Source organism: Saimiri boliviensis, chromosome 18 (assembly GCF_048565385.1).
Source record: "Saimiri boliviensis isolate mSaiBol1 chromosome 18, mSaiBol1.pri, whole genome shotgun sequence".
Taxonomy (NCBI): Eukaryota; Metazoa; Chordata; class Mammalia; order Primates; family Cebidae; genus Saimiri; species Saimiri boliviensis.
Genome location: NC_133466.1, coordinates 3,901,528 through 3,926,370, shown reverse-complemented (window position 1 = coordinate 3,926,370; position 24,843 = coordinate 3,901,528). Strand labels below are relative to the sequence as shown.

The 24,843-nt window shown below is 53.1% G+C and overlaps 1 protein-coding gene across 2 annotated transcripts; it reads right to left on the bottom strand.

Moving 5' to 3' along the window:
* Positions 1–1,221: 1,221 nt before the first annotated feature.
* On the bottom strand, positions 1,222–24,843 carry TMPRSS3 (transmembrane serine protease 3). Of its 2 annotated transcripts, none has more exons than XM_010338248.3 (12): positions 24,735–24,843; positions 18,837–18,947; positions 17,855–17,971; positions 17,340–17,463; positions 14,108–14,233; positions 12,653–12,696; positions 11,746–11,911; positions 10,754–10,923; positions 8,903–8,998; positions 5,326–5,471; positions 4,579–4,731; positions 1,222–1,325 (listed from the first exon to the last, which is right to left on the bottom strand). In XM_010338248.3, exons 1-12 carry the CDS (start codon positions 24,826–24,828, stop codon positions 1,308–1,310), a joined length of 1,365 nt encoding a protein of 454 aa, XP_010336550.1. In that variant the 5' UTR covers positions 24,829–24,843; the 3' UTR covers positions 1,222–1,307. The 2 variants fall into 2 exon arrangements, with proteins under 2 accessions (XP_010336550.1, XP_003927630.1); XM_003927581.4 differs by having other exon boundaries at positions 5,326–5,468; positions 24,735–24,828.

The following is a 24,843-nucleotide window of genomic DNA, read 5'->3' as shown; positions in this document are numbered from 1 at the left end:
GCTCAATACCTCTGGCTATGGCTCACACTGTCCAGCCACCTCTCATACCATCTAGCCACTGCTCACACTCTCTAGTCACTGTACACTCCCTCGAGCTACCAATCACACCCTCCAGCCAGGGCTCACTCCAACCAACCACTGCTCACAGACTATGGCCACCACTCACATACTATGGCCACCACTCACACCCTCTGTTCGGGCCTCACTCCCTCCGGCCACCGCTCACTCCCACTGCTATGCCTGGTCTTGCTCTGCTTTTGAGTTTTGTGTATGACATGAGCCGATGCTAACCTGCTGAGCACCCATTCCCGCAGGAGAATGCCACGTCCACAATGCACACAGGACAGATGGCAGGAATGGAGCCCCTGGAATTCAATGTATGATTTCCATCCACACGACCAGTCAGCATCCACTCAGACAGGCCAGACAGTGAGGGAAGAAAACAGACGTTCTTTGGAATCAAGGGACAATAACACATCAAGCACCAAATGCTACAAAAAAATCATGAAAATATGCCTTAAATGAGTCATTCCTAGATTAAGTTCCCCGTGCGTGAAAATGAGTCTTGGAAGTAGAAAGGGTGGGTTTGGTTCTGGTCCTAGGGATAAAAACATGCAGGCGGCTCCATCTACAGGGACCGTGCTACCGTGGTTCTGGCTGGTGTGTCTTTACTGAGTGGCTGTTGGAGGCTTTGCACGTGAAGTCACCTAACTGCTTATCTCGTCAGGAATTCTGCAAAAGCCCTAGAGAGAAAACCACATGGATGGTGGGAAAGGCCACACGTGCGAGCTGTTTTGCTTTTGTTCTTAGTGAAGATCAGAAAGGAGCGTGAGGCTAGGTGCCGTGGCTCACACCTGTAATCCCAGCGCTGTGGGAGACGAGGCAGGTAGATCATTTGAGGTCAGGAGTTCGAGATCAGCCTGGCCAACATGGTGAAACCCTGTCTCTACTAAAAATACAAAAACTAGCTGGGCAGGTTGGCCCACGCCTGTGGCTGCATCTACTTGGGAAGCTGAGGCAGGAGAATCACTTGAACCCGGAGGCGGAGGCAGCAGTGAGCAGAGATTGCACCACTGCGCTCCAGCCTGGGTGACAGATTGAGGCTCCATCTCAGAAAAACAAGAAGGAAGGAGCTGGAAGGTTGTGCTGGAATCAGACAAAGGGTGCCTGTTTCGGGTTGGCTGCCGGTGCTGGAATGCAGAGCTCCGAAGGCATTTGCTCATGTGCAAGGTTCCACACGGGAGTCCAGGGGAGGACCAGGCTGTCTTCATCACCACAGGAACTCAGGTGGCTACTTGGGTCCCTCTTCAGGTTTTTAGGTCCCTCTAAAAATGAAAACAAAGGTGTTATTGTTTTTAGCACTTCCAGCCATCTGTCCAACATTGTGATGGAGCAGGCACCTGCGTTTTGCCCTACAGGGATGGTGGGGCTGTTCTCCATGGTGAAGACAAGGTTGGCCTCCTCCTGGGGCTGCCATTCTGAGCAGATCCCAGGCAGGGATGAAAAGGTCTGACCAGCAATACACCAGCAATACATCTCTGCCTGCGACAGCCCATCACTTCCACAGGAACCTTCCAAACCTTGGCGTTGTGTTCCTAAGTTCTGATTTGAGTCAGAACAATTTCGTTTTAAGCCCCAACTAGATAGAGGAAAGTGCTGGATAAAAATGAAAATGAGGCTGGGCGCGGTGGCTCACGCCTGCAATCCCAGCACTTTGGGAGGCTGAGGCAGGTGGATCACGAGGTCAAGAGATTAAGACCATTCTGGCCAACATGGTGAAACTCTGTCTCTACTAAAAATACAACAGCTAAGTGTGGTGGTATGCACCTGTAGCTCCAGCTACTCAGGAGACTGAGGCAGGAGGATCGCCTGAACCCGGGAGGTGGAGGTTGCAGTTAGCTGAGATGGTGCCATTGCACTCCAGCCTGGCAACAGAGCAAGACTCTGTCTCAAAAAGAAGGAAGGAGGGAGGGAGAGAGGGAGGGAGGGAGGGAGGGAAGGAAGGAAGAGCAAGGAACAGAACAGAACATGAAGACGTGAAGATGAGGCCGTGGGCATGCTACCAACCAGCAGTCGGGACAGTTCCCCACAAGACACTGAGCCCTTGGAAGGTCCTCGCATTGACATTCCTCACAATGGAACAACTCAAATGCACAGCGGGCCTGCTGGAAACCCTCCCGAGCAAGGAAGCGTCTTCTGGGTCTGCCCTAGGAAGTCTGAAGAGAGACTTGGGAAAGGGCATGTCTGAGGCCGTGGCATCTCACCCAGGCACTGGCGTGTGGAGGCAGCGGATGACTAAGGGGTTCTGCAGGGAGCGGGGGTTGCAGGCGCGGCGGGATCCAGCCAGCATCACAGTCAAACTCCTGCACCCCAGCTTCGCCGCGACAGGGGAATCTACCTCCAACCCCCTCCCAGGGTTTCTTAGAGTGCCCTGAAGCCCCCGTGCGACAAAATCACCAGGGTCTTCACCCCAGACCTCCCAATCAGACTCCCGAGAAACATCCTTCGGTCTTCACAGCTAACAAAGGGCCCGTGCACCCCTAAGTTTGAGATCTGTTGATTCTGCAGTGCAGTCACGCTGGGGCCACGTGGGGGTCTGATGTGACTCTAGCTCTGCCCTTGTTAGTGGGGGGCCTCCTCTGTAGTGCAGGGAGGGTCCTGGGCTCTGCCGCCCAGGGCGGGACTGACAGGGGAGAGCTGAGGCAACCCTGCCTCGGCACCGTTGTGAGCCGGCTCCCCAGGCTGATTCTGAACCTTTGTCTCCAGCTCACCCAGGACAGCTGAAGACGTGGGAGTGGGCTCTGCTGCCTTGCGCCTTCCATGTCTTAAGGGGGACTTTTAGGGTCACCAGCTCGGTGCTCAGTTCCATGAGCACCTCCATGCACTGCAGACCCAGCGCAGAGGACTGGCTTCTCCTTTCCTGCCCTCTGCGCTCTGTGCCCACATGGCCCATGGGCACCGCAGGCTCCCACAGCACCCTGAACAGTGAGGAGGTCTCCATTCAGCTGTCCATCCCGGTCCTGTCTAAATGCGGGCAGGCTGGGCTGAGCTTTCTCCTGAAGGGCATTGCAGGCCACTCAGTGCCCAGCATGGGGCCACGCTGCCTCTCCCAGCAAGGGCAGCAGATCAGGCACTTTCCACCCAGCGGAGTACCATATCTCAAGGGCGGGGGGTCAGCTCAGGGCTGAAGGCAGCAGCGCTGGAGGTGAAACTAGGCCACATCTCAGTCCCGGGCCTCCCTGTGTGCTGTGGGCACCAGTTTGTAGTTTCTCATTTAAAGCACAAAATCAATGACAGCAGAGTGGGAATCCGTGGCTGAGGCACATTCAGCATTTGATGTCCTCTGTGGGTCAACTGTTTCCAATTAAAGGCGCTTTTTTCAAAGGTCTTTGAGCCTTAGAGACAGAAAGCCGACGGGTGGGTGCCGGAGGCTGGGGAGAAGAGTGGGGAGCGACCACCTGCTTCGAGGGGCCCACGTGTCTGGGGAGATGAGAATGCTGGGAACCGGTGAGGCGGCGGCCACACAGGCCTGGGAATGCGCTGAATGCCATGCTCACTTCAAAACGGTGAATTGTAGGTTATATAAATTTCACCTCAGTTAGGGAAAAAAAACCATACTCACTTTGACATCATTGATAGTTCTTGGAAACTACAGCTTTAAGCAAAATGACATATAATGAAACCAATTTTTTTCCCCATCGACTTTATAACAAAATTGCGTTGCCAGCAAGGACGCTGCTGGAGGGCCTGTGTGCATGCTTCTCCCAAAGCCGCAGTTCCCAGGATCCCATCGGCCGCATTCCGTGAGGGCCTCCTGTGTTTCAAACTGTCCAAGGACTGGGTGAGACTTCATCAGAGATGAAGCTAGCAAAGGTTTGCCTGGCAGCCGCATGAGGAAGGCACAGTGCACACCCACCAGCGGGCAGCCCCTGGGGTCCCAGCGAGGCCCTGAGGCTCCTTCTTCCTCTTCCACCGTCTCAGGGGTCCCCTCCCTGCCAGGGTCCTGCCAAGCCAGGCTTGCTGCCGGGCACCCCCCTGGAGGCCACTCCTACTTCCTTCCATCCCTCCCCCTCAAGACCCCACAACCCCCACACCACCACCAATGCAGAGCTCCCCAGGCCCCTCCTGGCAGGGGACGCTGCCTCTCATCCCTGGCTCCCAGTGAGGTTCCAGCTCCTCAGGGGACAGGCGGGGTCCTCTCCGGCACTGACTCAGCCCCCACCCCCCGCCCCCTCCCACTCTCTCCCTGCTCCTGGCACACAGGGACACACCCAACCCATCCCCATCCCAGCAGGGGCTCCTCCTTGCCACCTCCTCCTTTCCGTGTGGTAAGGCTCCTTCCTCCCGGCCCCAGCGCCTCTGTGTGCCAGGCTGCACCTGCCAGAGCTGCCCGGGACTAGCTGTGATCTCTGTTTTCAGCCCAAGAGTTTGACACCCTGGAGCCACCAAATCACTGCTTCAGAATTGACAACCACTTGGACACTCCCTGGTTCTTTATAGCAAGACCAGGCTGCATTTAACAGACCCTAGAGGTCAAATGCCAGGAACGAGGTGAGCTGGGGAGGGTGCTGCACCCACCTCCATCTGCTCGTGGATCCAGTCCAGGAAGGAGGTGATGCGGGTGTAGACCCCAGGCTTGTTCACCTCGGCGCAGCCAATGCCAAAGCTGGTTGCTCCCACCAACTTCCACAGCCTCCTCTCTTGACACACCAGGGGTCCCCCACTGTCCCCCTGGGTGAAAGAAAAGAAGCAAAAGTCAGGGGACAGGCACTGCCCTGCAGGCTGCTTGCTGTGGTGGTGGGACCCTCATGATGTGACAATGGATGACCCAGGTTACAGAAGGCAACACACCGGCCCTTCCAGACATGGCATCCCCCAGAGAGGGGTCCCTCAGCCCCTTCGGGGTGCTGCCTCCAGCTGTGTGTTCCTTCCAGAATGCAGACCCTGACCCTGGGAAGCCCAAGGGCAGCTGGAGAGGGAGGGTCCACCTGGCCGGGGCCTTCAGGTGACCTGTGATCCACCTGGTAGAAGTGAAGTGTGGCTTTCGGAGGGCCAGATTCACCGGTTCCCTGCCGCCTTCCTCCTCGGCGGTCCCCCACAAAGTCAGAATTGGAGACCCCTCCCACCAGCCAGCACCCACGCAGAGCCGGATCACTGGGTAAACACATGCCTGGTGGCCAGGAAAAGGAGTGATATCTTGAGCAAATTTCTTCTCCACACCCTGTAAATTTACTTTTTGCTCGGTCACAGGGAAACGCTAGCAACGGCCTGTCCCAAGGGCTGGGTCACCCTGCCACGGCCTCGCCCACCGCCATGGCCCTGTACCTGGCAGCTGTCCACACCGCCCTTCAGGTAGCCCGCACAGAGCATGGAGGGGGAGATGATGCCGCCATACACGTCCCTGTGGTTGCAGATCTTGTTGGAAATCAAAGGGACGGCCGCGTGGTTCAGGACAGGGGAGGCGTCGCCTGCTTCAAAGCAAGGGAGGGAATGTGTGTGAGAAGGAAGCCTGGCTCGTGTGTGCTGGGACCGGGGGATGAGGGAATGAGGACAAGGGGGGCGCTGCCTCACGAGATGCAACAGGGCCCTGCAGGTGGGCCGGGCAGACCCCCGCTGTCTCTAAGCACGCCAAGCCCAGAGCTTGCCACCTATGCACAACTGCAAGGGCCACTCTGCTTCAAGGCAGAGCCACTGACTCTTCTCAGGTGTCCACAGTGGAGGAGGAGGGGGGCGACAGTGGCCAAGGCACCTGCCCAGGGCACCAGCCCCATCAGCCATCAGATGAGTGAGTCCGCAGGGGCCCTGCCTCTCCACCCCAGGTTATGGGAAGGAAACTGAGGCTCATGGAGGTCGCACACTCAGCGTCTCTGTGAACTCCGGGGTACTCAGCAGACAAATGACCCCCAAAGATATCCTCACCCCAATCCCCAGAACCTGTGACTGTGTCACCTTACAGGGCAAATGGGACGTTGCAAGTGCGGTGAGGGACAGGCCTTGAGCGGGGAGAGGATCTTGAGTAAGGGAGTGGACCCGAGGAAGTCACAGGGATCCTCGGAGGAGCCGGAGGAGGAGCTGTGACCACAGAGCAGGGACCAGAGTCAGACAGAGATTCGAAGATGTGGCGCTGCTGACCTGGAAGACCAAGGACAGCACAAGCCAAGCCGTGGGGCGGAGCGCAGAGGCCGGGAAAGGCAGGGGACGGGCTCCCCAAGGGAGGAGGGCTCCCCAAGGCAGGGGACGGGCTCCCCAAGGCATCCAGGAGGAGCCAGCCTGGCCCACACTTGACGCCAGCGCCCTGAGACTGAGTTTGCACCTGTGACCTTCCTAACTATGCGATGATACCTTTGTGTCATTTCAAGCCACAAATTTGGGGTCATTTGTTGCAACAGCCACAGGAGACTTAATACACCTCCAGTGGGCCAGGTGCACCCCCAACACTGAAGGGCACCACAACACCAAAGGGCACCTGACACCAAAGGGAGGGACCCTCCAGCTTAGCCGCTTTGTGACCCAGCCACCTTGTCGTTTTCTAGACTCAATACGGCAGACCTCAGTTCCTCGCAGAGGTCTCAGCAGGTGGCGAGAGGGCCTGCTCTCCTGAGCACTGGGACCTCACGTGTGCTGTGAGTGAGTCCGCAGGGGCCCCGCCTCTCCACCTGTGTCCTCGCAGCGGGGTCTGCCCGCACGGCTGCGGGGAGACCTGTTCATTCCTGCTCGCCCCACAGGCAACAAAACGTCACAACGGCGGGGCCTGAGGGGCCACTCGAGGAGCGCACGGTATCACAAGACACTCAGCTTTGTGCCCAGAATGCAGCGAAACAGCTCAACGCGTTGTGGGAGAAGGTTCCAGCACAGGCTGGGCTGTAGTGTCAGGAGCGGGGCTGGTTGGACCTTTTGTGTTGGACAGAGCAGACTGACAGCGAGAAGCAGGATGCAGAGGGATGGAGGATCTCCTGGGAGGATGCAGCTGTCGCTCAGCCCCCTCTTCAGAGCCCAGTGTGACGGGCTGGGTGGTCCTGAATGAGAGGTCCTGGGTAAGGAGGGAAGGGGAGCATAGCCTGGTCTCCCAGCTCCCACCGCACAGGAGGGGTACTGGTCCTGCTGAAGCCGGAAGGGCCCTGCCAGCCACGCTGGGACAGAGCTGGGACGCGTGGGTGGGTTGGAAACTAGAGAGCTGTGAGTGCCCTCAGCCAGGTAGGCAGCACTGCCAGCGGGCAGGGGGTACACAGGCCGCACAGACCCGAAGCATCCGGGTCAGCCCCTGGTGCCTTCAGCAGTGGGTCGGCTCAAGTAATTGGAGTAGAGAGGAAAATCCTGAACTTGCCGTCGGGCTGAACTGTGGGCCCCTCCAAAATATGCCTTCCTGCCACCATGGAGCCCAAACTTATTTGGAATATGGTCTTTGCAGATGTAATTGAGGTAAGGATCTCAAGATGAGATCTCTCTGAGTTTAGGGCAGACCCTAAATCCAACGACTGATGTCCTTATAAGACACGGGAGAGGGAAATTTGAGATACAGAGACACAGGGCAAAGCCACGGAGAATGGAAACGGGCTGGAGATCCAGCTACAAGCCCCAGAACACCAGGGCGGCTTCAGCCACCAGAACCCAAAGGAAAGGCGTCGGAACCTCCAGGAAAGCCACCCTGCAGACACCTCAATTGGGTGTGGCAATAAATCTCCATGGATTTTGTTTTGTAAAGGCAAAGTCTCACTCTGTCACCAGGTAGGAGTATGGTGGCATGATCACGGCTCACTGCAGCTTAGAATTCCTGGGCTCAAGCAATCCTCCCACCCCAGCCTCCTGAGTAGCTGGGACCACATGCCAGGCTGTTTGTTGTTTGTTTTGAGATGGAGTCTCACTCCATCACCAAGGCTGGAGTGGAGTGCCACAATCTTGGCTCACTGCAACCTCTGCCTCCTGGGTTCAAGTGATTCTCCAGCCTCAGTATCCTGAGCTAGGATTACAGGTATGTGCCACCATGCCTGATTAAATTTTGTATTTTTAGTGGAGACAGGGTTTCTCCATATTGGCCAGGCTGGTCTCGAACTCCTGGGCTCAAGCAATCCTCCTGCCTTGGCCTCCCAAAGTGCTGGGATTACAGGTGCATGCCACCATGCCTGGCTAGTTTTTGCATTTTTTTGTGGAGACAGTGTCTATGTTGCCCAGGCTGGTCTCAAACTAATGGCCTCAAGAGATCCCATGGACTCGGCCTCCCAAAGTGCTGGGATGACAGGTGTGAGCCACACAGCTAGCCAATTTCCATAATTTTAAGCCACCCAGACTGTGATAATTTGTTACAGCAGCCACAGGAAATGAATCCTCTTCCTACTAACAAGAAAGCGATCAATGGAAAACCTTAGGCTCGTGACCAGCTCTGTGCCCACACTTAGGAAAGGGCAACCCAGGCTTCCTCCGAATGGTCTGTGACTACTGCCACCCCCGCCGCCCTCGTGTTACAACAATCCCATCTGCTGCTTCTTCCACTTGCTCCTTGTAGGATGAAAGAAGACATCTTCCAAAGTCCCAAAAGGCAACGGGTCTTCACAAACACGAATCTTTGAGTTCTGAATGAAGCCTGGGAGGGTTGCCTAGGTGGGCTCTGTATGTTCCCAGTGAAGGCCGGGGGTCCGGGCAGGGGAGGAGAAACACCTGCTATGTTTAAGGTCTAGCTCTCCCCTGAGAAGGTCTGTGGTGTCACATTGTCCCCATAACAATGGAACTGTGCCTCCCGACCCACAGCTCCTCGGCTGACTGTGTGTCCTGAGCAGCTGACACACTCCCTGGCTAGGGTATCTGGGAAGCTCATGGGAACATCACACTGGGATGTTGGAGGAGCCCCCTCCACAGCCCACAGGGTCCTGGGCTCCCGGGCTCAGAATCTTGGCTCCAGCCCACTGACCTCCATCCTCTGTGGCCCCCCATCCTGAGGTCCAGCACACTTTTCCATCGGGGAAGTTCTCTTCAGAGTTGGGCAGGCACACAGGCTGAATCATCTCTGTTTAAAAGGAAACAAGAGTTCTTAATGCCATTGAGGGAGGAGAAAGCAATTCATCTCATCAGTGCTTATGCCTCTGTGGAGCACAGACTATCTCCCAAGGGAAGGTCAAGCCCTTGGTTACTAGAAAGCAATCAGCTCACAGCAGGAGCCCCATCCACCACACCCAGAGCACTTAAAACTGTGAACCAGCCCTCCCCGTGGCAGCAGGCAGGGGTCTAGATCAGGGTCAGCACATTTCTTCTGGGAAGGGCTGAATACTCAACGCTTTAGGCTTCGGGAGCCGTGCAGTCTCTACAGCGGCCACTGGAGCATGAACACATCCCCAGGTACCCACATAGGTGTGGCTGCATCCAGTGAAATGTCTATTTGCCAAAACCTGACCCTCAGGCCACGCGGGCCCACTCCTGGTCTAGATCACAGTGTGCGCACTGCTTATGAAACATGGCTCCACGAATATTCCTATGGTCCCTGAGACGTCTGGAGGTGGCAGGTTTGCCTGTGTGTAGGGCTGGGTCCTGCGGGCCTCCCCCAAAGCCAGAGTGCCCTGCGGGGATCCCAGGCTTTCGTGCAAACACCCCGAAGTGCCCTCAGCTTTTCTGTGCAGAACAGTAATGAAGAGGTAGAGAAGGAACACCAGAGCTCACTTTAATTTCTGCCAAAGTACAAGTACCGCCACCTCGTTTTCTGTAACCAAATACATTAATCATGGTCGGCAAACCGGCCCCGCCACAGCCCTTCTCCTACTCTGGAAATGTCCATTTCCAGGAATGACGTGTCCATGTGATGGATGCAGTATTGACTCTGCCAGGTAGAGCCTGCAGCTGCTCTCAGTGAGAGGGAATTCACCTGTTTAGTATGCTCCCCCTGCTTTCTTGGGAAGGAAAAGGGCTTCGATTTATTTGGGAATAGGCTCCTAGTTCTTGGTTTGCGTCTACCGATGTTTGAAAGTTTTATCAGGTGTGGCTCTTCTGGCATTTTTGTAATGTCCAGAGGGCAGGGCCTGACTTTTGCAAGAAACAGGGTCTTTAGGAGCTGCTGGTTGGGAGAGAACTTTCCTGTACTTCCGGGGAGCTGAGGGTGCCCAGCATCTTTCAGCCTGTAGAGAGATGAGAGGACACTGCCACACCAGCTGGCCAGCCTGGGAGGTTCTGTCCCTCAGCTAAGAGGGCCCTTGTACCTGGAGAAACCAGGCAGGTGGGTGGCACTGGCTGAGGTGGCCCCTCCACAATGGGTGCCTGGACAGGGAAGTGCTCTTTGTCACCACAGCTGGGTGACTCTCTTCCACCACCTAGAGGCCCCAGGTGGTCTGGCCTTGAGAAGCTCTTCCAGCCTCCAGATGGCTCCAACAGGGAGAAGGTGTCACCAGACAAACCACGCAGCACACGAAGGCGCTAAAATTGAGTCATCATTGGAACTACTGCCCACCCATCTATCGTTCTATGTTCCAGGATCTATCTACAAACCACACTGAAATGGGGTAACGTTGAAAATGGTAGAGTCAACAAGTCTGCAAACAGGAGAGCCAGGATACAACTGAAAATTACTCGTCGTGCCAAGAACTAGGAACATTACGACTTTAATGAGAAAAGATAATCAACTGATGCCAACACCAGCATGAATCAGGAGTTGGAATAATTAATTAATATCTGACAAGGATCGTAAAGCAGCCATCCTAAGAATCCTTAAATGAGCAATTGCAAATCCTCCTGAAAAAATGAAGAGCAACAGCCCCACGTGGAAACCCAGACGTACCGTTGAACGTGAGCGGCCCGGCCAGCTTCATGAGGGCGATGTCATGGCCCAGCCTCTTTGGCTTGTACTTGCTGTGGTAGACAATCTTCTCCACCAAGTGGGATGGGGCAGGACTGTCCAGCAGGACAACTAGACCCACCTGGATGGTCCACGACTTGGGGAGGTACAGGCTGAAATGAGAAGAGCACGAGGTGAAGCGCAGGAAAAACCCAACCACTGAACTCGTCGACCTCAGGTGTCCTGAAAACCTAGGAAGACGGTGACAGAGGTTAGCAGGCGGTGGTGGCCCCGTCCTATGTTGACAGTGTAACAAGCACAGGCTCTTGTTTGTGCTGCACATGCAACCGCACTGCCATGCCCTGCAGAAACACAGACCCACACCCCCTGTGCCTCCCAGACAGGCCCCACTCTCAGCACCTCTGAAGCCTTCTTGGCATATGAGGGCTGAGCTCAACTTGGCTGACTGCAAGCAGTCTATCGGGCCCATTCTTCATCAAACAGCAACAAAATAGGGGGTAAAAATTACGTGAGAACCATTGTGTTTGGAAGGCTTTTCTGTAGCTTTCTTGCACTCTAAGCTCCTGAGATTTTAAGAAAAAAAGAGTTCCAGAGCCTGGCCCCCAACATGTACCCTCTAGCCTACCTCGCCAGCATCTCACCCTATCTCTGCCATAACGTGGTCCTCCGGAATTAGCTACGGGAAGGTCTAGGGCCTTTGATTTTTGTAGTTTTCCTCCATCACACGAGCTTCCTCCCTCCTCTGTCTGCCCTTTCTGTAGGAGCTGCAATCCTTAAAACAAGCTCAGGGCACCAGTCGCCGATAGAGATGGGGCCACCGTGAGGCTGGAGGCATCTCTCCAGCTGGACGTTACTTGGGGGTTGGACTCTCCGCCTTCCCTCTGGAGCCCCTGCCCTCTGCCCAAAGCAGCTCGCCTCACCCGACATGACCCAGGCATGAACAGGGGTCTGGGAAGACGGTCAGCAGCACTCACTCGTAAACACAGTGTGCAGCGGTGACGATCCACAGGGGCGTGATGACAGAGCCCCCGCACAGGTGGTAGCCCTGGAACTGAAGGCTGGCCTGCCAGGGCCACTGTGAGAGCGAGGACACGTTTCCACCCACGATGCGTGCGCTGTAGCCCCTTCTACGACCGCAGGCTAGGAGGGGAACAGGGCTTGTGGGTCCACCCTGCAGACCTCTCTAGGGGACATGGTGTACTACCATGCACCTGCTCCTGTCTCCCCACCCTCACTGCCCCGCTCCCAAAGCTCACAGCAGTTCCACGACAAGTGCTGTAAGAGGGGCTCAGTGGGGGAGGTGGTCAGGCTTCTGGGGAGACCTGAGGATGGTGGGTGCTGTGGGGGGTGCGGTGGGAGAAGCACCTGCCTTGCTTGGTCAGTGCCCGGCGTTGGCAGCCCCACCCCCTCCTGTCCCCTCGGTGATGACAATACCCTGGGATATCAGGAGCAGCCCCCTCTCACTGCCACCAGTGCACGCACCTCCCTGACTGCTCCAGACCCCACCCCTGCTGTGTGAACACTCCCCTCTGCCAGGAACGAGGGGCACTGCCCCGGGCCTGGAGTGGGCACCATGCAGGTGTAAGGAGGAAGCAGTACTGAGTCAGGGACTCAAGGCTCTACAGAACGATGGGACATCATGGACCTTGGTCCTGTCTGCAGCTAATGAGTCCCTCTGGCTGCCTCTCCCACCTAACAGGTGAGGCTGGCAGGTGAGGAACTGCTCTCCTCCTCCGGCAGGTAGGGGTACACAGGGTTCCCGCCTGGCACCGGGGAGGAAGGGACACAGAGCAGCACGGGGAGAGAGGACTCTGAGGGCGGGGAGATGGGACTCGGCGTGTGCTTGCTTCCCCTGGAGGCCTGTCTTTCTAGAACTCTTACCTGTGCACTGCAAGGTAACCACATGGCCAGAGGCGCAGCCCTCCCTAAAGTGGAGAAAAAGTAGGCTCCGTGAACAATGCCCAGGTCTGTGAAAGGAACACTCTCAAAAACGTAATCTTAGGGTAACAGAAAAATAAATTCTGTTTCCCCCTCTCTTGAATATAGATGACAATTTTAGTCTATGTTAAAAAAAAATGAGGACGAGGTCACATGATTCATTCTAAAACACTCGACTAACAGTGAAGTATTGTGTATGCAATGGGCTGCTCTGTATTTCTAAGCTTTAGATAGTTAATGATAAAGGATGTGTAAGGGGATCTGTTCTATCACGCTGTCACTGCAGGGCGATTCAGCCCAGTGTTCTCCACCTCCTGGCCCCTGGGGACACAAGAGTTCCCAAAGGATAGTGTGGCGAGCCCTCCAGGACTCCTTGCAGCCTGGGTTCACACACCTGGCAGAGGGCTCCTTCCCCAGAGCTACCGTGTGACTGCCCAGAACTGACGCTCCTACCCCCACCCCCACACACAGGTGGAGAACAGGGTGTGTGCTTTGCTCATAGTGAAGGGAAGGCGATCCCCAAACCTCTGTGATGTTCTATCTTTTGAGCCCCAGCTCATCATGCAAGAGAAAGCTAGTGTCACCAGACTGAGGATTCAGCACCCAAGACATGAGCTGTCCCTCCCACCGCATGTGGGTCCTGCCTGCTTATTCATCCCCGACGGACAGACCGACAAGCTTTTTCCCGGAGCAGAAAGCACATCTTGGATGTTTGGGCCAAGATCTCAGGAAGAGACTATGGAATTGGATTCAGAACACTTGGCTGTATCTGCTACGTACCATCGAACCCGGGGCAAGGCAGGTGGTCCCTGTCAATCTCAGGTACCTGACTGTTTTTTAAGGACACCTGGTTTTACCTTCCCCATGAGTTGTTGGGGAAAACATGTAAAATAAATAATGAATGCTGAAGTACTTCGTAAACAAAGAAGGATACATTTCTATCTTAATTTCTGGTTTTTCCTTTGCCCTTCCTCTTTTCCTCCCCCTCCCTCCCTCCTTCCTTCCTTCCTCTTTTCCTCCCACCCTCCCTCCCTCTCTTCCTTCCTTCCTCTTTTCCTCCCACCCTCCCCTTCTTGCTTGCCTGCTTTCATTCCCCAGACCCGCCCAGAGTGCCTGTTACGTGACAAACTAACCCTACCTGGTCACACACACCGCGCTGCTACCCTTCTGCTCTATTTCCTTCCCTTTCTTTGTTGGGCCGTATTTGCCCAGTTGGGACCGGGTTCTCACACCTCCGGCCCGGTGGATCCACCGGTCTAACCAAGGTGGGTCACTCCCACCAGCCATCTGAGATAACACGCTCGTGCCTCTGAAGTCCTTGTGGAGCCGAGCACAGCGCCACAAATCCAGCAGGTGGCTCGATGCCCTTGCAGACAACAGCATCGCCTGACCACCTACCTCACATACACCGAGTGCTGTAACGCCGTCACCTTGTCATCTGGCAAGAGGTGATTGATGGACACAAACTCCCCTCGGAACTGCTCCTCCAGCGAGCTCACTCTGAGGTTATCTGAACTTACATAGCTGCAAGCACATCAGAAACACAGACCCGACGTGTTAAATTTACCCTTTGAAGCATCCAACCTGTGTGCGAGTCACAATATTATAGGGATTGTACATGGGGGATGTCATTTGTCCCCCCCCAAACCCATCAAAGGCTTCCTTTTTCCAAGAGAATGAAGCTCACTCACCCTGGCAAGGCATTTGTTCCAGGCCTGCTGTGTTCTGGGATGACCCCTGCTTCTGGCCTGCACCCAGCGGCCGCATCCACCCACCCTGGGTTGCAGCCGCACGGATGAATGACCACCTCCTGATGTACTTGAATGGGCCACACCCTTTACACACTTAGCTGAAATGCCCTTTGCTTGGCTTGAAGCAAGTCCTGAGTGGAGCTGAGCACAGAACTAAGCCCAGTATTGTCCGGGGGCACCAAAGCAGGGACACCAAGTCCCCTAGAACAATGAGGAGAGACGCCCCTCATCTGCCCAGGACCAGCGTGGGTCCCCACTGAAAACAGAGGAACACGTACAAGAAAGTGATTCCATGAACATCAGGGCCCAGCTCACGTTTAAAGTACCAGGATGCGGGGCTTCTGGAGAACAGTGGTGAAAGTGGCTTTGCAACTTTTTTTTTTTTAATCAAATGTTTAGAGTCACGAGATGGAAAATGGTGAATAAACAGTCATGTTACCCTTTCTTTGTGAAAACGCAGTGCAGAAGGCTTGCTTTCATGGTGAGCACGCCAGCTCACCCACAGGATTCATCAGCTTACTGTAAATGCTACGGAGACGTGTATGTGAAACAGAAAGTTCAGTCGACTTGGAGTTTTAAGGAAAATGTAATCATGGCAGCGGGCAGCCCTTCCAAGGACTGCTGAATGCACTGATACCGCGGGCACTGGCGTGAAAGGGTGGATTGTGGCTGGGATGGCCTGGTCCCAGTGCCAGTGGCAGGGCTTGTGCCAGGCAAGAAGACCCCAGAGCTGCAATTGGAGCCTCATAAACTGTTCGAGTCTCAAATGCTAACAATGGCAGCCGCAGCCCCACGCTCCCCCAGCGTGCTGTCGCGCACCAAGTGCTCCCACCCTCACGGGGTCATCGGAACTTACCACACCCCTCAAGGCAGGTGCTATTACCATCCCTGCTTTCTAAGGAAGGAAACTGAGGCAGGAGCTGTGTGTGCAACTTGCCTGAGTCTACACTGGGATATGAACCCAAGCAATCTGGCTTGACAGTCTGTCCTTCCTTCCTTCCTTCCTTCCCTCCCTCCCTTCCTCCCTCCTTCCCTCCTTCCTTCCTTTTCTTTCTTTCCTTCTTTCTTTCTGAATCACAGATATCTGACATAGGATTAGTAGAGCAGAGAATATTAAAGAAGGATTTTCAAAGAGAATTTAAAAACATAAACAGAACAAAATGCAGAAAGAAATCTTAGACACTGAAGCAACAGCTAGGGAACGAAAGCACAGCCTGTAGAGAAGAAAGCAGGCAATGCTGTGAGAGACAGGGGGGCTGGCACTCCCTGGACTTCCTCGCAGACGGAGCATGTTGAGTGTAAGAAAGAATATTGCACCAAACAGACCAGAGTGGAAGACAGACGGGAAGGCTGTGCCACCGTGAGGTGGCCTCTAACTGGTCCCTCGGACAGCTGGGGCCCCTGCTTGGGTCGCTGGTTGGGAAAGGAGAGGGATTGAGCTGAGTTTTTCTGCATGACAGAGCAGAGAGGCCTTGGGGTTCACTCAGAGAGAGGGGTGGTCCTCCAGGACAGAGAAGGAATGCAGAGAGAAGAGAAAAGGAGGCCCCCCACACCCCACACCCAGTGAGTCAGAGGAAGAGGCTCAGCAGGGAAGAGAAATGCCCAGTGGGAAAGCTCTAAGATATGTGCAGTGTGTGTGTACAGTGTGTGTGTGTACCTCTTCTCAGCTGTGTGCAGTGTGTGTGTGCAGTGTGTGTGTGCAGTGTGTGTGCAGTGTGTACCACTTCTCAGCTGTGTGCAGTGTGTGTGTGCAGTGTGTGTGTGTGTACCCCTTCTCAGCTGTGTGCAGTGTGTGTGTGCAGTGTGTGTGTGCAGTGTGTGTGCAGTGTGTACCACTTCTCAGCTGTGTGCAGTGTGTGTGTGCAGTGTCTGTGTGTGTACCTCTTCTCAGCTGTGTGCAGCGTGTGTGTGCAGTGTGTGTGTGTGTACCTCTTCTCAGCTGTGTGCAGTGTGTGTGTGTGTGTGTGTGTGTGTGTGTACCTCTTCCTCTGGGGAGCAATACTTAATTCCTTAAGGCGTTAGCGTGGATGATTTTTGCTGTTCTCATTGAACTTGAATGGCAGCTCATTTCTGAATCTCAGCTGGTGTGGAGGGAGAAGGAGGCAGACCTCAGGGCTAGAGACTGGAGGGTAATTTGGCTTCACCAGCTTTGGAGAAAGAGAGCCGAGAATATAAAGCACAGAATTTGAAAGTGGAGTCTCTGTGGAGGACTCAGGCAGCGTGGCTTTAATACCCCATCGTCCTGAGTGCGAAGCAGAATGCAGCCTGCCTGCTCTGAACACTGAGGATTCAGAGCAAAGGAGAGGAAGGAAGATGCTGGGGAGGCTGCGGAGGTACAGCGGCTGCAGGAAGTCAGAAGGAAGGGGCCGGGGAGAGGCCCAAACAGTGTCACCCCAATGCAAAAAGTCACGTAGGCAACACCAGACACTAAAACGTGCACAGTCAGCTGCTATGGTCCTTTGCTCTACGTGTTGCCAAACAACCGTTTTGAATGACTGTGTCTTCACTACATTTCTGACTTTGAACAGTCGGTTCTGTGGTGACCACCAGGACCAAGCGGGAAAGTGTCCGGGAAGCTCCTCCAGAAGCTGCAGGCCGAGGAGCTGGAGCGCTCGTTTACCACGTGTGCGTCTCCGGTCCCGGCCTGGCTCCGAGAACCCCAAACACGCCATTTCCCAGGCGCCTCAAGCAGGTCACTTAGCCCGTCTGGCCTTGGCTTGCCTGTAAAGCGAGGATGGTATTGGGCAGCCCCAGGCGGCTGTGAGGACGGAATGTGAGAGCATTAAAGCGCCGACGGCGCCCAACGGAACGGTCACTGTCTTTCTTCACTGTCATCCTCTCTGTGTTTGCCCAGGGTTTGGAAATGCTCTTTCACTTACCTTGGGAAACCCAGCTGGGCACAGGCAACATTTGCATAGTGACCCTTCCAGTCATCGGAGCACATGGTCTTCCACGAGGCTGCTGTGAACACCTGGAGCACAGCATTCCGGCCGCTCACCCGGACTGGCCGATGCGCAGGGAGAAAGGCTCATCAGGGGCCAGTGGAACCCTGAACCACAGGCAGGGGCTTCTCCACAGCCAGCTCCAACCCCTTCTCTGCTGAATCTGACCCACTCCTTGTCCCTGGACTTTCTCATAGAGGGAGCACATTAAGCGTAAGAAGACTCCCCGTTACAGAGCAGTGACTCTGGACCCCCTGAGACTTCTCGGTGGTCTCATTGCTCATGTGGTCCATGGAAGGCCCTCCCTGACCCCCCGTCCAACATGTCTTTGGGCAAATGCCGGTTCAATGACCTAAAAATGGCAGTGACTTGGACCCATTTCCCAGATGGGAAGGGTCAGGGTTGGCCTCTGCTGCTTCCGTCTGCTTCCCTGGGAAGAGCCGTGACCTTACCACAGCGGTACTCATCCTCCCCGCCTTTGCAGTCTGAGACTCCGTCACATCGAGCTGTCAGCTCGATGCACTTAAAGGATGAGCGGCACCTGTACTTCCCTGAGCAGTCGAAGTGGACTGGGAAAAGGGAGGAAGGCAGGACATGACCAACAGCTCCTCCAGTGCGCGGCACTAACAACCGTCCACCTGCCACGCAGCGCGGAGCCGGCCGGCGAATAATGAAACCTGGATTGAAATCACCTCCCTGTTTCCCCCAGCCCAGTTTCTGTTTGGAATTCCAAGGGGTGGGGCTGCTGCGCCCCACTTTGTCTCACTAAGTGGCCTGGCCCGGAAACCACAGTGCAAGGTGAATTTAGACTCTGGAGGGCTCAAGGTCAAGAGAGAAACTGCGTGGCTGGGCCGACCTGCTGAGCCGGCCGAGCGAGGAGTCCCGACTGAGAACTCCAACTCCCTGGGTTCTCTTACCCTGGGGGGAAAGCGAATGAGCTGCAGACCACACAGTGGGGCAGGTGGCGAATTCAACTGACCTGTGATTCAGCTACTTGAAACAAAAATTGTTCCCTTTTAGAGACCTTCCATCCAAATGACCCACTTTCTCAAAAGCCACATGCACCTTGTTATAAAAACAGCTGGTGCGCCTGCCTTGCGTGAATGGGCCCCTTTGTCTTGTTCCCGCTGCTCCGGTCAGCACCTCCTTCCCACCTTCGGGATTCTATTTCATCAGCTGCCTTTGGCCGCTCCTAACCGGGCAGGTTCCTTGGCGACAAAGTCATGAGCACGGCCAGCAGCCCGTGCTGTGCCCCAGACTGGCTTTACATCCAAGCAGGCAAATAAAACTTCAAGTCAGCAAACGAAAAGGATGTTTGCCTCCAGTAATTAAGGCTGGGCAGCAGCAAAATGCCGGAATGAGTGGGGGAGCTCATGAAAGTTTAACTACTTGGCCAGGTATTTGAGAACCTACTAAATAATGGATTGTACTCACTGCCCAGACCAATGGCCAGCGCTAATATCAGTGCGATGATCCCAATGACGATGATTGGAAAAAACTTCAGTGGCAGCAGTGACAGGATCTGTGCAGCAACCGCATCTGCATCTGAAAACCAGAAAGAAGAGGAAGGGCAGAAGGCCACAGAGCTCCACTTGGAGTGGCGAGAAACTCACAAATCTAGGTACCCATTCTCCTGCCCCTCTTTGCAGAGAAGCCTCAGTCCATCGAAAGTTTCTCTAATGAATGCCTTCATTAGAGAAAAGGCCACCCGCCAAGGGACACAATACCTAGAAGTTCAGTCATACCTGCTCCACCTTTGACCCTGTCCTTCCATGGGGGCTGAGCGGATGGTGCTATGGGTTGAATAGGATCCCCCAGAAAGACTTTTAGTACCTCAGAATGGCATCTTATTTGGAGATTAACTGGAGAGTGTCTACAGAGTCATCTAGTTGAAATGAAGTCATTAGGGTGGGCCCTAATCCAACATGACTTCTCCTTAAAAAAACGGGAAATCGGCCGGGCACAGTGGCTCACACCTGTAATCCCAGCACTTTGGGAGGCCGAGGCAGGTGGATCACCTGAGGTCAGGAGTTCAAGACCAGCCTGGCCAACATGGTGAAACCCCGTCTCTACTAAAAATACAAAAATTAGCTGGGTGTGGTGGCGGGCACCTGTCATCCCAGCTATACTTGGGAGGCTGAGGCAAGATAATCACTTGAACTCAGGAAGCGAAGGTTGCAGTGAGCTGCGATAGCACCACTGCACTCTAGCCTGGGTGACAGAGCAAAACTCCATCTCCAAAAAAACAAAAAGGGGAAATCAGGACACAGGGACAAACACGCGTGGAGGGAAGAGGATGGGAGGAGACACAGGCAGAAGTCAGCCTCACGAAGATGAAGGCAGAGATGGGAGCAATGCGTCTACACACCAAGAAACGCAAAAGATTATTGGGAAACCACCAGGAGCTACGAAGAGGCAAGCAGGGTGTCCTGTGGGTTTAAGAGGGAGCCTGGCCTCGATGACACCTTGCAATTTGGACTTCTGACCTCCAGAACTGAGACAATAAATTCCTGTTGCTTTAAGTCACCCAGTTTAGGGGTTTTTGTTTCAGCAGCCCTAGGACACTAATACACAGGGGCAGTTCCCCTTCAGAGGAGGGTATGAAACTGGCACGGGGGACTTGCCGACCAGAGGTAGTGCTGGGATCTGTCAGAGGGGATGCAAGGACATGATGTTAATTTTGGTTTGTTTGTTTAAATTTTTTCTTAGAGCGATGGGGGTCCCACTACGTTGCCCAGGCTGATGTCAAACTCCCGGGCTCAAGCGATTCTTTCCACTCAGCCTTCCAAAGTACTGGGATTCCAGTTGCAAGCCATCATGTGCAGCCAAGGACAGGATGTTGATATCCCCTCTCCACACTTGCTGTGCACAGAGACACTGACAGCTTTCGTTCCAGATCATCTCTTCAAGAATGTGTGTAAAGCAAACATCCTTGAAATACAGAAATAGCATCTCCCTGCAGAGCAAGTGGCAGGTTTGTTAACTGTCCAGTTTCACAAATATAATGTCTTCCTCCAGAGCAAAATTTGCACAGGCCTGCTTGCAGCCCATTATAAAGATCAGGGTTTCCTTAACTCCAAGATGTGCAGCGATGCAAGCTGCCTGCACGTGCAGTGTACACGTAGGCTGCTCCACATGCCTCTGTGGGACTGAGAACGCAAAGGCATCAGCTAGCACAAACAGGACGCTTGTGCCTCTCGCTGCACTGTAAGGAATAGAGCCCCTTGTCTCTGACCCAGTGAGTGTTGAGTCTTCTGAAGCAACCATGAAACTGTGGCAAGCTAAATTTTAGCTTGCAGGTTGGGTGAAATCTCAGGCCCTTCACAGTTCTTGCCCTGAGAACCAGGCCCATCTGGTGGGAACAATGTGTAAGCCGTGTCCAGATGCCTGCCTGGAAGTATGTCTCCCTGGGTAGCAAGAGAATACCCACCAGCACTCTTTCCTCCAGGGGAGAGGCAGGCCATTTCACAAAAATTACTTTATCAATCCTGAAAACACATCTATGCCCAAGTCACCTCTTTTAAAAATTTGGAAGGTTGGAATCCAGAAAGGGGAGGGAAGCCCGCCCAGAGTCGCACAGTTGCTCAGGACGAGACTCGCACCCGCCCCTCTTCTCCTAGTCTTGGACATGTTGAGCCAAGAGCTCTCTCATGGAACAGCTGAGAAGACCTTCCCCTGCCTGTCCATCGAGACTCACAACCTCACCCTCTGGCAATAAGGGGTGTGATTATGAAATGATCAATATCAGCAGAGGCTGCCTAAGAAACGAGAATTTGAAGATAAAAATGGTGAAAAGACAGGAATGCAAGGAGAAGACAGTGTGCAGAGGAGAGGGTGAGTGTGAGAGGTGGAGGAAGAGAAGGGCCACAGGAGGTACACACCACAGACCCAGAGGCTGAGAGGAACTCAGAGGGAGGGAGGACGAGAGATGGGCAAGCTCTGTGTGTTAGGCCTGGACAAGCTCAGCAGTTTGTTGAGGCTGCATTCTCCATGCCTAGAACAGCAGGGGCAACAGAGTAGTCCTTGATGAAAATGTGCTAGATGACAGGCCGGGCACGGTGGCTCATGCCAGTGATCCCATCACTTTGGGAGGCAGAGGCGGGCAGATCACCTGAGGTCCAGAGTTCAAGACCAGCCTGACCAACATAGAGAAACCACATGTCTACTGAAAATACAAACTTAGCTAGGTGTGGTGGCACACCCCTGTAGTCCCACCTACTCAGGAGGCTGAGGCAGGAGAATCGCTTGAACCTGGGAAGTAGAGGTTGCAGTGAGCAGAGATCATGCCACCACACTCCAGCCTGGGCGACAGAATGAGACTTGGTCTCAAAAACAATAAAATCACACACACACACACACACACACACACACACACACACACACAGATAATACCTAAGTGAATGAACATGGCTGTGTTCCAATAAAAATTCATTTTTAAAAATGTGCTAGGTGAGTGAATGAATGACATCATGACGATGAAGTTGCTTTAACTCAGGATCTGAGACCACGTGCTTTCAGGACAGCCTGTCTGTGGTCTTGAGTTGGCAGAACGGATTCTCTCTCCACCCTCACACCTCGATCCCCAGCAAAGTAACAATTCTTCATATGAGGATGCCCACCCTCCATCTTACACTTAGAAATCTGCAGGAACCCCAGGAATGACCTCTTTGCGTTCCATCTGCTCTGTATCTAAGTTAGATTTAGAAAATAACCCCAAATTGTAAAATCAAAGATTAACATGTAATAGAAATTTTGTATCCTTTCCGTTTGCCCTGCTCCTCTGCCAGGCTGCCCTTCGGGCACTGCAGGGGCCGCACCCCTCCTCTGTGCATGGTCCTTGAGGGCATACCTGGAATACACAGTGAAATGTACAGCATTTCTCCAAAGAAGGAATGCAAATGGCACACAAGTGTGGAAAAGCTTTAGACTTCTTGACCAGCCTGGCCAACATGGTGAAACTCCATCTCTACTTAAATTATAAAAATTAGCTGGGTGTAGTGGTACATGCCTGTAATCCCAGGTACTTTGGGAAGCCAAGGCAGGTGGACCACTTGAGGTCAGGAGTTCAAGACCAGGCTGGACAATATGGTGAAACCCCATCTCTACTACAAATACCAAAATTAGCCAGCCGTGGTGATGGGAGCCTGCAGTCCCACCTACTTGGGAGGCCGAGGCAGGAGAATCACTTAAACCCGGGAGGCAAAGGTTGCAGTGAGCCGAGATTGTGCCACTGCACTCCAGCCCTGCAACATAGCGAGACTCCGTCTCAAAGGAAAAAAAAAAAGCTTTGACTTCTTGAGGAATGAAAATAATGTAAATTAGACATATCTACATACCAACTTCACAATGATTCATCTGAAGTGAAAGGAAATGGACCCCCACCTACAGTCCATAGGGGTAGAAATTATGTAAACTTCCCAACTATGTAAACTTAGAAACCAGAAAGCTCAAAAACAGATGAAAGTTTTGACCTAGCAGTTCCACTGCTAGGAATTTATCCTAAAATGTCACCATAGATATACACAAATATCGACCCCCAAGGACACTTAGAAGCATGGCACTTGTAATATTGATGCACAGGAAACAGACCAAATGACCCACAAAACAGAACGGGTGAAATCAGAAATGATGTACACATATACTAGAATACCTATAGGAGGACAAGATGACGTAGAAAAGGAGTTGGAGAGCTTTTTCTGTAAAGGACCAGATAGTAAACACGGTACTTTAAACTTTATGGGCCACGCCATCTGTCCCAACAACCCCACTCTGCTGTTATGACATGAAAGCAGCCACAGTATGTGAACAAATGAGTGTGTCTGTGTTACAATAAAACTTTATTTATAAAAGCAGGGGGTGGGCCAGATTTCACCCATCAGCCATAGTTTGTCAATATCTAGAAAATATTTAATTATTTAATGCCATAGAAAGATAAAGATGATATTGTTAATTTTTTTAAAAGCTTCAAAATATTATAAATAGTACATGTTACTTCCAAGAGGAAATACAGATCTACAGATAGAAGGCAAGAAATCTAATCATGAATTGCTAACAGGATTATCTCTGAGTAATGGTGCCATTGTGGGTGATTTTTTAAAATCTTTTTGCTGAACTGTATTTTCTGAATCGTTCTAATGAACAATACGTTGGTCTATTTACAAGGAAAAGTTTTTGTTCCTTCCCATTACTAAGAATTAGTCACAGCAAAATCATCGAAAAATAAGAGAAAGGAATATTATAGTGCTCTCAATATTCATATTATTTAAATTATATTAGGAACAACTACAGGTCAAATGATGACCAAATGGCTATGTAAATTGCATATCTACTTGATGGAATATTGCGATTCCATAAGATTTATAAAAACCTTTTATAGAAAAAACACCTGCCTATATCTGCACCGTGCATGAAACCACACTAACAGGCAAAAGCAGGAAGGGACTGAATGTGGACGTAAAAACCAGGGGAGTTTTGGGGGGGGTCGGTGATTACAAGACTTTTTTCTTTCATTGACACTTACGCTAATTTTGAGCCATATTCTTAAATAGTGTGTCTTTTCCGTTACTTGAAACCTCTTCTCCCACCTCTCATCCTTTCCAAACCTCCTCCAAGCCAATTGTCCAGGTGGTTTAAAAGGAATCAGTAGGGTGGCCCCCACTCCCGCTTTCTGAAACCTCAGGCAGAGCGTCTGTGGTTCCTCCCCAGCACCAGCAGGTCAGGATTCTGCTTGCATTCAAGCCTCAGCTTCCACAACCAGCAAGCCCACAGGTCCCTCTGACCCATCCTGACCGTCTCCCGTCAAAAAGATCCTAGCTGTATAGGTTGCTAGAGAGTCCATTGTTTTGCCAAGCATCTGTGACTCATTTACGAAACAACATTTTTCCTCCTCTGCTAGGAGCCACTCTGTCATCTGCTTCTGGATTTTAATCTAGGCCTCTCATATCTTTGGTGACATCCAGTGTACCCTAAGTTTTTGGAAGGACGAGTGGTCACTGCTTCTCAGGACATCCTGGGGGGCTCAGAGATTTCCTGATCAGCATCTGACCTCCTTCAGGATTGACAGGGCAATTGTGGAAGCCCAATCTCTGAAAATCTCCAACAAGAGAAGAAAACACCTGTCTCTAGGGAGTGAGCAAGCGGCTTAGCTGAACAATGCCCTCTCCAGTGCCCCTGCTCCCCGAGATTCCGCAGGTCTAGGGAAGTGCAGGTGTCCAGCCTGTGGGTGTCAGAACAGCTGTGGAGACATTTCTCCCACAGGGACACTCAGCTGCACTGGTCATCTACATGGGGGTATGGGCAGAAATCACAGGGTCCCCACCTGACTCTACCTACCTGGCGCAACAGGACTTATTTTCAAATCATCAAGGCCAAAAAGCGATCGGAATGAGAACGGGGCTTCAGCGGCAGGCGGATCGTTTTCCCCCATGGTGACTATTTCAGG

What these genes read in the sequence shown, in the direction of transcription:
- TMPRSS3 (XM_010338248.3), bottom strand. Translation starts at nt 24,828, where the DNA reads ATGGGGGAAAACGATCCGCCTGCCGCTGAAGCCCCGTTCTCATTCCGA. An exon ending in GGAGGATGAGTACCGCTGTG is followed by an intron (nt 17,464 to 17,854) that starts GTAAGGTCACGG and finishes CGCATCGGCCAG; the next exon opens with TCCGGGTGAGCGGCCGGAAT. An exon ending in CGGGCCGCTCACGTTCAACG is followed by an intron (nt 8,999 to 10,753) that starts GTACGTCTGGGT and finishes CCTTTTAAACAG; the next exon opens with AGATGATTCAGCCTGTGTGC.